This window comes from Sesamum indicum, linkage group LG12 (assembly GCF_000512975.1).
Source record: "Sesamum indicum cultivar Zhongzhi No. 13 linkage group LG12, S_indicum_v1.0, whole genome shotgun sequence".
Classification (NCBI taxonomy): domain Eukaryota; kingdom Viridiplantae; phylum Streptophyta; class Magnoliopsida; order Lamiales; family Pedaliaceae; genus Sesamum; species Sesamum indicum.
Window position 1 is genome coordinate 6259728 of NC_026156.1, and position 13908 is coordinate 6273635.

Below are 13908 nucleotides of genomic sequence, written 5' to 3' on the forward strand. Positions count from 1 at the left end.
GGAGAGAGGGGTGGGGGTAGGGGTGGCAGACGAGTTGAGCTGTTTCGGAAACTGGCTCGATTTTGAGCTCAAGCTCGAGCTCCTAACGAGCTCGAGCGAGCTCCATTTTCTCTGTTTATCAGCCCGCAAACCGACTCCCGAGCTTATTTTATTTTATTTTAAAATTTTTATATATTTAATTTTATATTTAATACTTAATCAATTTTATACTCAAATTGACCATATATTATAATTATTAATCAATATTATATATTTTATTTTAGATAATAATAAATCATGGTACTTTTATTTATATATTTAATCTTATACAAAAATAAATTTAATCAATAATTTAGTAAATTATAATATTTTTTATGAAATAATTATTTAAATTTATAAGTAATTCACTTATGACTTTTTATCTATTTATGAGTTTTATATTCATATCAAGATACATACTATGCATTATGCAATCTATTTTATTACTTATAAATTATGTCGAAATTTAGTGATTCTTATAAATTAATCTAAAAATAATGATAATAAAGAGGATATCGTCCACATAGACAAACAGAGCTGTAAATTCATCGGTAGAGCGTTTGATGGAAAAACAATGTTCATGGTTGGACTGACTGAAACCAAAATTAAGAAGCTTGTTGGTGAGCTCGAGGTTCCACTGTCTAGAATCTTGCTTAAGGCTACATAGCGACTTCTGGAGCTTACAGACTTGGCCAACAAGTACATCAATGAGGCCTTCAGGAGGGTCCACGTAGACATCTTCATCCAAGGAACCATGGAGGAAGGCGTTGTTGACATCGAGCTACAACAAGGGCTAGGATTTGGAAGCTGCCAAAGAAAGAAAAACACGAACTGTGACAGATTTGCCAACAGGGGAAAAGGAATCAAAGGAATCAACCCCCTCAATTTGATTGTAGCCTTTAGCGATCAGGCGCACCTTGTAACGATCAATGGACCCATCTGGATTAAGCTTCAACTTAGACCCATCGCGAGCCAATGGTCTTCTTCCCAGGTGGTAGAGAAGTGAGAGTCCAAATTTTATTGTCAGCAAGTGCTTGCAATTCCTGGGATATGGTCTCCACCCAACACTTGTCTGTACTAGCTTGGAGATAATTTTTAGGTTTCTGTAAAGTAGACAAGTGGGCAAAAAAACGACTATGTGTAGTAGTATAAGATGAAGGAATGCAAGAAGATGCAGAACGAGTGCAGTGACAGATGTAATCAGACAACCAAGAGGGCTTGGAGTGGGTTCATTGAGAGCGACAAAGTGGAAAAGGAGGTGAAGGCACAAGAGGACTAGGGACAAAAGAAGCAGGAGGAGACGGAAGTGGAGTGCAAGGAGTATCCATATCAGCAACAAGAAGAGGTAAACATACAGGTGTAGAGGGAGAAGGAGCAGAACCGTAAGGAAAAGAGTGTTCACGAAAAATCACATCCCTAGAGGCAAATAAGCATGTGTGTCCATGTCATAAACTTTGTACGCCTTTTTGGATGAACAGTAGCCCAGGAAGATACATTTTGAGGCTCTCTTTTCAAACTTCTGTTTGAGGGGTAAGATATTCGTTGCAAAACAAAGGCAACCAAAGATTTTAAGGTTGGTGAGGCCAAGAGATTTATCGTAGAGTATCTCAAAAGAATACTTCCATTAAAGGACAAATGTGGGTAGCCTATTGATGGGGTAGGTAGCTGTTAGAATGGATTCACCCTAGAATTTCTTAGGTAAATTAGCTTGAAACAATAAGGCCCTAGCCACCTCTAGGACATGTTTGTGTTTACGTTCGACAACCCCATTTTGTTGTAGGGTATAAGGGAAACGTTTGATGAATTATACCAGAGGACTGAAATAAAGAGTGACATTGTATTTGATTGAGGTGTGAAATTGAGTTTTAATCATAGCAAGAAAATTTGCTAAAGTTTGATGAACCTAAGATTTGTGTCTAAGTAAAAAGGTCCATGTGGCTCAGCTGAAGTCATCCACACTTGTGAGGAAATAATTGCACCCAGTTAAAGAACTTAAATGATACGGACTCCATAGATCAGTGTGTAAGAGCTCAAATGCAGTGGTGGGGTTGTTGGTATTGGAAGGAAAAGGTTGTTTGGTCATGGGACAAATCTCATAATCTAGATTATGTGAAGAGATTGTAGTTTTGATATCTGGAATGTCCTAGCCTCTTGTGCCACAAAGAATTATTACAATCATGTGAGGTAAGACAAAGAAAATGTTTATTGACATATGAATCTATAACAACAGAGCTAAAAGAGGAATTGTCCATGAAGTATAAGTTTCCAACTTGATTGCCCACTGCTATAACCTGCTTAGTCTTCGGTCCTGAAACATACAATGAGATCTGTGAAACAATACTTCAATAGACAATGAGGAGCAAAGTTTAGGCACTGATAGGAGGTTGTACTTGAAGGAGGGAACTAGTAACACATCTGTTAGAGTGAAGTTTTTATGTAACGTGACTATGCCAGTGTGTGTAACAGAATGAGTTGAACCATCAGCTAGATGAATGAGTGTAGGATGAGAAAGGACTGTGAGATCATTGAGAGAGTAGGTGCTACCACACATATGATTAGTTGCTCTCATGTCCAAAATCCAGGAAGAAAAAATGTTATTTCCAGAACTGGTAAAGACAACCTTCATACTTGTAAAATCATCCACACGAGCTAAATTTCCTTGCGCCTCAGGTTGGATAGTAGTCCTTATAAGTCTGATCAATTCGTGTAGTAGTTCTTCCTTTGTGTTAGATTGCAATTAGTTCTCCGGCTTAGAGGTTGTTCCCACAGTGAATAGCTATTCCCATGTCCCTTTTCCTTTTATCTGCAAGTTCCTTATACCAGTCAGGGGTCTCGTGAAGCTTGAAGCAAATGTCCTTGATGTGCCCTGTTCTGTCGTAGTGTGTGCAGTGCAATGTGCGCTTATCATTCCCATATCTCTTCTTGCCAAACCTTGAGCCCCCCCGACATGTAGACTATGTTTTCAGTGTTGTCAGCAAGTTTCAAATGCACTCGTCTCTGTTTCTCTACACTTTATATCATGGAATAATCCTTGTTAACTGTGGGAGCAAGATCCATAACAAGGAGCTAATGTCTTACACTATCAAAGGCGTCATTGAGTCCCATAAGAAACTGCATAAGTTGTATGAAGGCTACTGATTTTGCAACTGGCTCCAAGCGCTACATGTGTGCTCATTGCAAGTGCATTGTGGTGTTGGCTTTAATTCCGCCATTTCACCCCAGATTCTTTTCATGTTTGTAAACTATGTGGAAAGAGATAAGTTTTCTTGCATCATAGAACATATTTCTCTTTGTAGTTGATACAGTTGTGGCCCATTACATTCACCATATCGTTGTTCAAGATCCAGGCATAGGCTCGTAGAGGACTTTGCATACATAAGTGCCCCTACAATTTCTTTGAAAATAGAATTTAGTATCCAAGTAGTTATCATACTGTCGACACTTATCCACTGCTCAAAATGTGGATTGTTGGTATTTGATTTTACAGAATTGTATTTTATTCTAAAAAGAAAGGAGTATTAGTTGAAAGATGAATCATAAATGTCGAGAATCATGTGATCCATATCCATTTACACCTACTAATTAAAGGACATGTGTTTTGGGGGAAATCTGAAAGCAAAACAAAAAGTTGAAAGTTACACTACACGCACCTACTGTTTTATAAAGAAATGCATGAGAAACTTTTGAGGGGAGGGGAAATATATAGTTTATAACTCCATCCATAATAGTCTTCTTTAACCAAGAGGAGTGAGGACAGCCAGCCATAAAAAACCCTTCTTCCCTCAATGGCAAAAATTGAGTAGACATCCATCTCTCCTCTCAAATATTATATTTGCTTTTGATGCTTCTCTTCCCCTTCGCCAAACCAATAAGCCTTCCCCATTAATCCAACCCTTTTATTACTTATGTTAAATTCACAACCACCCATTATTTTGCATCTAATTAAACAATATTTTTAGTTTTCTTCAACTATTACATAATCTAAAATATTAATAATTAATATATAATAAATATTAATTTACTGGTAACATAATTAATAAACATATATAACATATACATAAAATTATCAAGTATTTTCATATAATTTTGGTACAAATATATACTCCCAATATATATATATATCAATATTCTGAATTTGTAACAAAATTATAGATTGATATTACAATTCAAATGTATTATACATATATATATATTAAATAATAATTTATAAAAAATAATAAAAAGCTACTAAGTTATTGATTATGCTTACTTTTAAATAGATTTTGAAACACCACTTTTATGATGATATAAAATTGAAATATAAGATATTGCTTGAACATAGTTCTAATATATTATAAATATTTTATATATTACCCTCATATACTATTATACGTGTAGTTAAGTACATAAAATTATTTTCTAAAAAAAAAAAACACTTTCAATGATCTTAGTATTTCATGCGACTTTAAATTAATGAGTTTTTGTAAAAAAATAATAAATTGAATTGAATTATTTAATTGTATAGTTTCAGTTCCACATATGTAAAAATATTAATTGTAAATATAAATAATACCATACCCATAAAATTCTAACCTGAAAAACGCATGTGAGGACAAGCCTCGTGCGACTTCAAATTTTCACCATGGAGCCAGGGCGACCCGGAATCTATTGGAAATCCGGATTCCAAACCACAATCTATCCACTGCGGCCCAGCCCACCATCACTCGATCTGGAGACGCTGAAGCTGAGAAACCTCTCCCTCACTCTCTCTTGCCTGGCGCAGGGCTAGGGTTTGTGTTCTTGGAAGAGCTTGCGACCCACACGGACGGTATTCTCCTTCAATTTTGCGTAAATACATTTTCAAAGAGTGATATCTCCAGCATCCGCTATGTCTGTTTTTGATTTCTTTTCCAAGATATTCATTATGTATTTCATTTTAATGCTTAATTGCGGTTTCTATGTTCTCATAACCATTCTTGCTTTTTGGATTATGTGGGTTCTTCGTCTCTACAACTTTGTAGTTTTCACCACCCATGTCAAAGATCAACGAGATTATCCTGTATCCTATCGCTGCTGGGAACTCTTCTTCGTGAACGATACATCGACACCTAATTTTCAACATAGGTGTGAAAGAGATATGCAAGGGAATTCATTGCTTTTTGCTTCAACGAGCCCCTCGATGTTGCGCTCTCCTACTGGAGCGAATGGTACATTAAATTTCTTGCCATGTCTGGCAACTCCTCTCAGGCATAAGAGGAAACCGTTTTTTGTCAACTCCACTTCATCTGCTGATGCCGGTCACTCCCAGCAGAATGCATCATCTTCTGAGTTTAAGAGTCCACTCTCTGTGGTTTTAGACGTCCCTCGTATGATTTGGAAACAGACTATGAGACCCTTGACTGATTTTGGATTCGGTAGGAAAAGCATATGGGAGGGTGGGGTCGGCTTGTTTCTTGTTTCAGGGACACTTCTATTGGCACTTAGCTTGGCTTGGTTGAGGGGATTCCAATTGAGATCAAAGTTCAGGAAATATTTGGCTGTTTTTGAGTTTGATCAGGCTAGTGGTATTTGCACTGGAACACCTGTTAGGATTAGAGGAGTAAACGTTGGGAATGTGGTTCGTGTGAATCCCTCATTGAGGAATATTGAGGCTGTTGTTGAGGTGAGGGCGAGGCATTGAAAGAACTTTCAAACATTCTGTGATTGGTGGCTTCAGTGCATTCTGACTATATAAATTAATTTTATTCATCTTGTTTTGTAGATTGAAGATGATAAAGTTATAATACCACGGAATTCATTGATTGAAGTCAATCAGTCTGGTCTTCTCATGGAAACTCTCATTGATATTACACCAAGAGATCCCATTCCAGCACCTTCAGTTGGGCCTCTTCATGCAGGTTGTGTTAAAGAGGGTTTAATCGTTTGTGACAGACAAAAGATAAAGGGGCACCAAGGGGTGAGTTTGGATGCATTGGTTGGAATATTTACTCGCATCGGTCGTGAAGTTGAAGAAATTGGTGTTACAAATGCTTATACAGTGGCTGAACGGGTTGCCACTGTTATTGAAGAGGCTCGACCGCTGCTTGCAAAGGTGTGCTCTGTAGTACTTTTTATATGTGCTTTTCCCATATTAGCTTGTTTTAGTTGAACTGATGGTGTACCCTGAGTCATGAATTTATGTTATTTTATCTATATTTAATAGGACATCTGCAAATTTAAATATTATTCCATCATCTACCCTCCATAAGGATCATGTTTACAATGAAAATGGACTCTATAGACAGTACATCTCATTTGTATATCCAATATCATACTTGTGCTGTATGGTAGTTTATTTTTTACAACTGTACTTAAAGTATATGTTTGTGTACTTATTTACAAGTGATCATCATAGCAGAGAGACTGTATTTTTAGGTTCTCCTGGGCCTTTTTCTCTTTTAGGTTCTGGTGTTCTGTCTTTGATTGACATCTTGGCTACCATCTCCAGATTTTCATTTCTATCTTTTTCACTTGGCCTGAGCTTATGGCTTGTTGCTTGTATATATAGCAAGTCTGAGATAAAATTTAGTATAGACCTATTAAGCTATCATTACTGGTGGAAGTTCATCCTTTTTACTAGTTTATTATTATTTTTTTGAATGAGCTGTCATGTATCTAAATGAAACTGCACCTTTGTAGTTAGCTTAAATTGATGTTTACTGGTTATTCATCAGTACTGTCTTTTTCCTTTTGGGCAGTACGTTGCTGTCCGAGATTAGTTTGGAAGTTAGACACTAGATATTGTGAAATGGCTGTCATCTATTGAATGGGGTGGTATAGGTAGCATTTGGACTTTTGGCAGGTACCAAAAGTCCCTTTGGCACCTTCTGGGTTTTCATCTTTTGGACTTTCTTGAGGTTAGGTTTTCTCTCACGGATATCAAAACTATGGTTCAGTTGCTTGCCTCGAGTGATGGTTTTGTAATAGTTATTGTCAGATGAATGTTGATAGTGCTTTACATCCTTCCTATTCTGCTGCCAGCAGTAGCAAATTAGAGTAAAATATGGGGAATCGCCTTGTAGTAGTTAAATGCATTCACCATGGTGTCATAGCATTGAATGTATTCTCATGTAAAACTCTGTCTCTGATGTAGTGATTTCCCAGATTAGAGCTATGGCTGCAGATGTAGAACCTTTGCTGGCTGAAGTTCATGATAGTGGTTTACTGAAGGAAGTTGAGAATCTAACAAGAAGCCTTACACAAGCTTCCGAGGAAATGAGGTAACTGTATTCTTCAGCTTGGTTGCAAACTTTAATGACAAAAATCCTCAGTGCAAGTACATTCATGGTTCATGTGTTCATTCTTGTTAAAATCTTTTGCAAGTTTGGCATAAACAACAGACACACACACACACACACCCAAAAATAAAGTTCTAAGTTTCACAATAATATTTAGAAAACTTAATTTCTATCTTACTGGTATATAATTTAAAGGAGTCTACAATCTACATAATTAAGAAATTTTGGGGAAGATACTGGAAGTTGGCTAGTAAACTATGATACATATCGTTTCCCAATTCCCGTGAGAAACTTGCTTTTCTTTCTTATTTTGGAGATTGTTAGGGTGAAAAGATAAGACTTTGTAATTTGTAGTCTCTTAAGGACAGCAGTATCATATTGTGTCCGACTGAATGTGGAATACGTGCAACTGTTGAAGGTACCTGGTTGCACACCATGAGCCCCTTGGAGTAGGTTGTTTATGTAGTACTCACTAATCATTGATCATTCTGCTGGTACAGAACTTACTGAATAAAACCTTAATTGAATTATTTGCATCTATTCAACTAAGAGCAATCTTCATCCCTCATTCCACACCTCCGGCCACACCTTGTCCCGCCCCTAGACCAACTTTGCGATCTCCTAGTTCCCACTCGTTAGCCCGCCAAGCTCATTTTCAACCAAATTCAGTCGGCCCCCACCACTTTTAACCACTTCCAATCAAAGTTTCCCAGGATAGCCTTGGATATTTATGGAGCGGTGCTCCTGTCAATTTGATGCTGACTTGGAACAATTTCTTAAAGGTTAAAATAGCTTACAAATACTCGAGATGTATCGATTCCAACACTAGATGTTTCTTCAGCATTTCCTTACATTTAGGAAATAATAGATGTAACAATTCAATGTGTTTCTTTTTTTACTGCTTTCCAAGAAGTATCCTGGATATGCTGTCCACATACCCAGTTGATTAGCATTTATACAGTTCCTTAATTTACTTATGGTCAATTTGCTAGAGTGTTTAACTGCTTACAAAGGTTAAATATGTAATTTGGTGTAGAATTGAGCTTTCATCATGTAAGATGTTGTGGTTTTGCATACTTTGTATATTGTATGGTAATTGACTCATGGTGAGTTATTTGTGAACCATGCAGAAGGGTTCAGTCGTCAATTTTGACTCCAGAAAACACAGAATTAATTCAAAAGTCTATCTATACACTCATTTTTACGCTGAAGAACATTGAGGTACTCGCTGCCCAGGCATCTGCCTTGATTCTGATCGTTCAAATGGTTGTTATCCTTCTAATTATTATTACTTTTGTTGTTGCTAAATTCTGTATCCTCTTGTCTTAATCAACACTTGCAGAGTATAAGCTCTGATATATTAGGATTTACTGGGGATGAAGCCACAAGAAAGAACTTGAAACTGCTCATTAAGTCTCTTAGCAGGCTGCTATGAAGAAGAGGAAATGAAATTGACTGATCTATTCTGTTGCAATGTATTGAAAGCAGAGGAACACGTAAATCATGGCAGGATTCTTTTGGATTTGAGTATGTTGAAGCTACTTGTTTTTTTTGCAATGTGAAAGGCAAAATACTTGTGGATTCCTCAAGTGCGGATCAGATGGGCAAAACGAGAACCTGGCTGTCACATTTTCTGCATAACTCTATGGTTGCCATGGATGAGAATTCCAGCTTTCTGTTTCTTGGGCGCCCAATATCATGGACTTCAGGAATTTTGACATTGGAAGAAGTTTCTCTGATCTTTGAAATGCTGAACTTGGCATCTCCTATACCCTTAGGTTTTGAATTCTCTTTTTTTAGATTGATTACAACCCTTTTTGTTCTAATTTGACATCTTTTTGCTGTACTCTTCCCAGATGCTCATCTATTTGGAAGGAAAAGTTGACCTTTCTGAATAACATAAGACCTAAGAAATTGTTTGGAGTGTTACATATCAGTTTAATTTTTTGTAGTCCAGCGGGGACGTGTCGTTGGAGTGTTGGCATTTGGTTATTCGGAGAGCAAGAGATCATATATTCGACAATGAAATCTTCATCTTTTGATTTATATTGGCTTAGTCGGGCATGTTTTACTCGGCTATTGGCGGCCCAGGATATTGAGGCAACATTCCTTCATGAATGAGATGTTTAAAAATTTCTGTTATCACCTTAAAGGCTTAAACTCGTGCTTATTGCTTCCAAAAAGATAATAGCTACCCCGGATCATAACGAGATTCCGAGATCTCCCCATTACCATGAAACCGTTTCAAGAAATATATAAGTTGGACCAATGACATAGTCTGGGGAATTATTACACAGCTTGTTTGTGGGGAACTGTCTGCCCGCATCATGTCGTTTATTTTATGCCACTGCAAAGCTATATCCTTCAATTTGTGTGTTTCAGGTGCCAATCAGTCTTTGGTATTTCACTGTGTAATGGTAGTAATCCATCTGTGGACAACTGCATCCAGTGCCACCTGAACTTTCCGGAACCTTTTAAGAGATTAACCCGAAAGCTTAGGCAAAGAAAAAGCGGAAGGATGTTCCATTCTTCACATTACTCCACTCCTGATGAAACTAGATCCCCTAACCTTTCTCACATTTTGGCCGAGCATCAAGTTTCTCAATCTCTCTGCCTCGCTCCATTTGCCACTTAATACATACAAATCAGAGATAAGTGAGTAAACCCCTCCGTCAGCCTCTGGCCTCACCATCCTCATCACCTTATGAATCACCTTCTCGACCATTTGATACTGCTTGTGCAACTTACAAGATGACAAGAATGAACCCCAAATTACCACATTAGGCTCAAAGGGCATCGTGTTAATAATCTCATATGCTTCCCCCAGCAATCCTGTCTTACCAAACAAATCAACCATGCAGCCATAGTGCTGAATTCTTGGCCTCAGCCCACTCTGTTCAAGCATTCTAAAGTATCTGCGGCCCTCATCCACCAAACCCGCTTGCACACAGGCAGTAAGTATTCCTGTGAATGTCAACTCATTGGGCTTCACTCCCGCTTCTCTCATCTTCTCAAAGATCCTCAGCGCCTCTAGGCCATAGCCACATTGTGCAGCACCACAAATTAAAGCCGTCCAGGCCACCACATTGTTACCCTTCATCATGTTGAATATCAAGCATGCACTCTTTAGAACCCCGCATTTTGCATACATGTCAAGTAAACAAGTGCCTAACTCCACATTCAATTGCCATTCATTCTTAATGGCGTAGGCATGTATGGATTTTCCAAACACTAATCCAGCTGAACCAATTCGGCCGCACCCTGCTAAAATTGAGCCTAAGGTTAGTTGATCGGGCTTTAGGCACTGATTCTCGACATTTCTACACATTATCATTTCTCGAAAAAGTGACAACCCTTGGTCCCAGAGAGAATTGTCCATATAAGCAGCGATAATGGCAGACCACGACGCGACGTCTCGCACGGGCATCCTGTCAAAAAAAATGCGAGCAGTTGTCACATTTCCTTGTCGTGAATATGCCGAGATCATAATGTTCCAAGTGACTGTGTTTCGTAGGGGCATTTCGTCGAACAGGATACAGGCGTCGTCAAAGAGGCTCAGGGCATACGCGCAAAGGAGAGAAGTGGCGACGTAAACGTGAGTAGAGAAGCCGAGTTTGAGAAGGTGGGCGTGGATGTGACGTACGATGGTGATGTTGTGGGGCAAATTGGTGCAGGATTTAAGGGCGAAGAGGATAGAGAAGGTATCGAAAGGCACAGCCTGGCGTTGCATCCGGGAGTAGAGTTGGAGGGCCTTGAGAGGTGAAGTGGAGGAGGCTTTCCGTATGGAGAAAGCCCAGGAATTGAAGTGGGCTCTGAACAGAGAATTCCATGAATGATGATTGAAGAAGCAAAAATCAGGGGGAAGTGTTTGTTTAACAAGGGCTGCTGCAAGCGAGATAGGGGGAGTAGTGATTTTTGTGAGCATAGCATGAGACTGAGAGTGGCTCCTTTCGTCTCCTCTCCTCTATCACTCTTCCATTAACCCAAAACACATTCTGATTGATCTGTTATGTATCAAAAAACCTAAAAATCAAATGCTTCTCCCGGCAGAGATAGGGATCCGGGTTCACGTTCGTCCATAATAGATGCAATGGGTCCACCCGGGTTAGATCCCACCGCCCCAAATTTTGAAGTCATAACCGGGTTAACGGAGCAGGTATTTTAATTTTATTTTGATATTTTGGATTTAGACCTGGCTGGATCAAATTTTGTGTAGTATATATATTTAGAATAATTATATTGATAATTTTTTAATTTACACTTATAATTTAGTAATTAATTTTATTAATATATTAATTGAATATAAATAATAAAAAATATACATGATCATGTTATTCATTCCCATAAATATTAATTTGACACCCCTTTTATTTTTTGATAATTAACTCTGTCAACAAGGACATTTTTAAATTTTAATAATTATTAGAAGTAATTTTTATAATTTTTAAAAAAAATAAAAATAATTCATATAAAAAAATAATAGGTGAGAAGATGTAAATATAATTTCACTATATAATGTTTGAAGTGTGCAGTGATTCAAAGTTGAGAGATGAATTGAGCATGTGCACAATTCTAACCACTTTGTTCTTAACATGGGGCAACGACGTCGTACGTAGATTTGAAAAGTTTTAATTAATAAATGGTGATGAGTGAGATAAGATGAGAAATTAAAAGTATACGTAATGAGTGAGATGAGAAATTAAAAGTATACGTAGCATGCACATATATATATATTTATATAATTGACACCAAGATTAAAATTAGTTGTCTGAATATACATATTGTGGTGGTGTTGGTGTAAGATGAGTAACCTCCTCAGTCCTCATAATAAGTGTAACATTAATTAAATAAATTATAATGTGGTTAATTATTAACGTGAGAAGTTGTGAATAATTAATTATACATGTCCAAGTAATTAATATATTAAGAGATTTGGATTTGAAGAAATAACGAAAGAGCTAAGTGTCAAGATATTTGTATTATAGTAAGGTGCATGATGAGATTTGTAGTTGGAGCAGTATGAATATATCAAGAAATTAAAGGTATGGAGAGTCGCTTAGCAGTATAGGGACTCCGTTGGGGATTCTCTTTCCCCTTATCTTTTTCTTTTTTGTATAGAGTTACTTAGCTCGTTATTTCGATTATGTAGTGAAAAAAGGCAAATATTAAGCGGAGGGGGAGAGGGTCCTCATCATCATTCTCAATCATTCAATCAACACCTTATGCCTTTATGCCAAAATATAATTGTTAGCTTCCTTTTTCTAATTTCCAAATCAAAGTATAAGTTGGGATTTGGGAGGAGAGAGATAATTACAAATTGTCGGCAAATGCCAATATTAGTAAATAACAAATATTATAACTAATTACATCTTTTCCCCTACCTAATTTGGTCCAACTTAGATTTATGTAATCAATCAAACTGATGCTTCCTAAATCTTTTATGAATTAAATTTACAATAACGTATAACAACCCTGTTGAACCATCAACAGAGAAGTTAGTCCACAAACTTATTTTTTGTATTATTAAGTTGGTAAGTTCAAGAAATAAGTTTATTCCAACACAACATGTCATCATGTAGTTGGATTAGCATGTTATATAATTTGTCAACACATCAGGATACGTCATCCTAAATGATGGCTCTCGTAGATTGATGGCAAATGAACTAGGAATCCACAAATACTTTTAGGTAGACCTGACAAGACATAGTCAATCTAATGTATCTCAATTAAATAAAGTCCAAATTGTGCACGGTTTGTTTATTTAGTTAGTTAGTTCAAAGGGCTTTCAAATGGCGTATGACTCTCCATAACAACCCACTTATCTTGCACTATACAAACCTATAAATAGAGGCTTTGTGCAGTCATTTAGTAACATCAACACTTATTATCAAACTCTCACTTATTCTTTCATTTCTCTCTTTACTTTTAGATTGTTTTTAGTCTATATTTTGCACTTCACCCGAATATTTATCACTCTCATATCATATTTTACTATTATTCTCATTTTGATTCAAATTTTCTTTTTATTTCTTCAGTGAACTGTTACTAATTTAAGTATTGGAGTACTAACTTTTATTTTGCAGATTTTATTGTTGTTGATCTTAAAATTTTTCTTAAAAAACCTTTGACTTTGCAGTGTGACAACAAATTTTGTAAGTGTCACACACAAATTAAATTAAAATTGGAAATGTGATGATTAATATTGGTTGCATCAGTATGACGATATATATAGATGTAAATAAATGGATTTGAAGAAATGAAGGAGTAGGAATTAGGAATGATGGTTGATTGAAATCAATCTCAACATAAATTTAGGAAAAAGTGTTGTGGTCATAGTAAGGGCAGCATGGGCTTATAGAAATGAGGCGGCAGACTGCTTTTTTACGTGATTTTCTCCAACAGAAACAAAGAAAGAAAGAAACAAAATGATGAAATTAAAAGAGAAAATTGAGACAGAAAACGAAGCCCAAACATCATTACCACACCACACTCCATCATCCATTATTATTCATTTAATTTCTGCACCACCATCACTCTCATTACTCAACAATCAAAAAGATCCGTCGGTGGGAGAGAGAGTTGGAAGATTGTTGAATTTGAAATGAGGAAGATGATGATGATGATGATGAGGGAG

The 13908-nt window shown here is 36.9% G+C and overlaps 2 protein-coding genes across 2 annotated transcripts; one reads left to right on the plus strand and one right to left on the minus strand.

Annotated features, from left to right (window-relative positions):
* Positions 4611 to 9230, plus strand: LOC105175915 (protein TRIGALACTOSYLDIACYLGLYCEROL 2, chloroplastic). Its single transcript, XM_011098561.2, has 6 exons — positions 4611 to 4825; positions 5019 to 5659; positions 5759 to 6088; positions 7141 to 7256; positions 8405 to 8495; positions 8617 to 9230. The coding sequence occupies exons 2-6, from the start codon at positions 5135 to 5137 to the stop codon at positions 8707 to 8709; spliced, it is 1155 nt and encodes a 384-aa protein (XP_011096863.1). The 5' UTR covers positions 4611 to 4825; positions 5019 to 5134; the 3' UTR covers positions 8710 to 9230.
* On the minus strand, positions 9805 to 11199 carry LOC105175914 (pentatricopeptide repeat-containing protein At5g66520-like). The gene has a single exon (XM_011098560.2). It carries the CDS (start codon positions 11197 to 11199, stop codon positions 9805 to 9807), a length of 1395 nt encoding a protein of 464 aa, XP_011096862.1.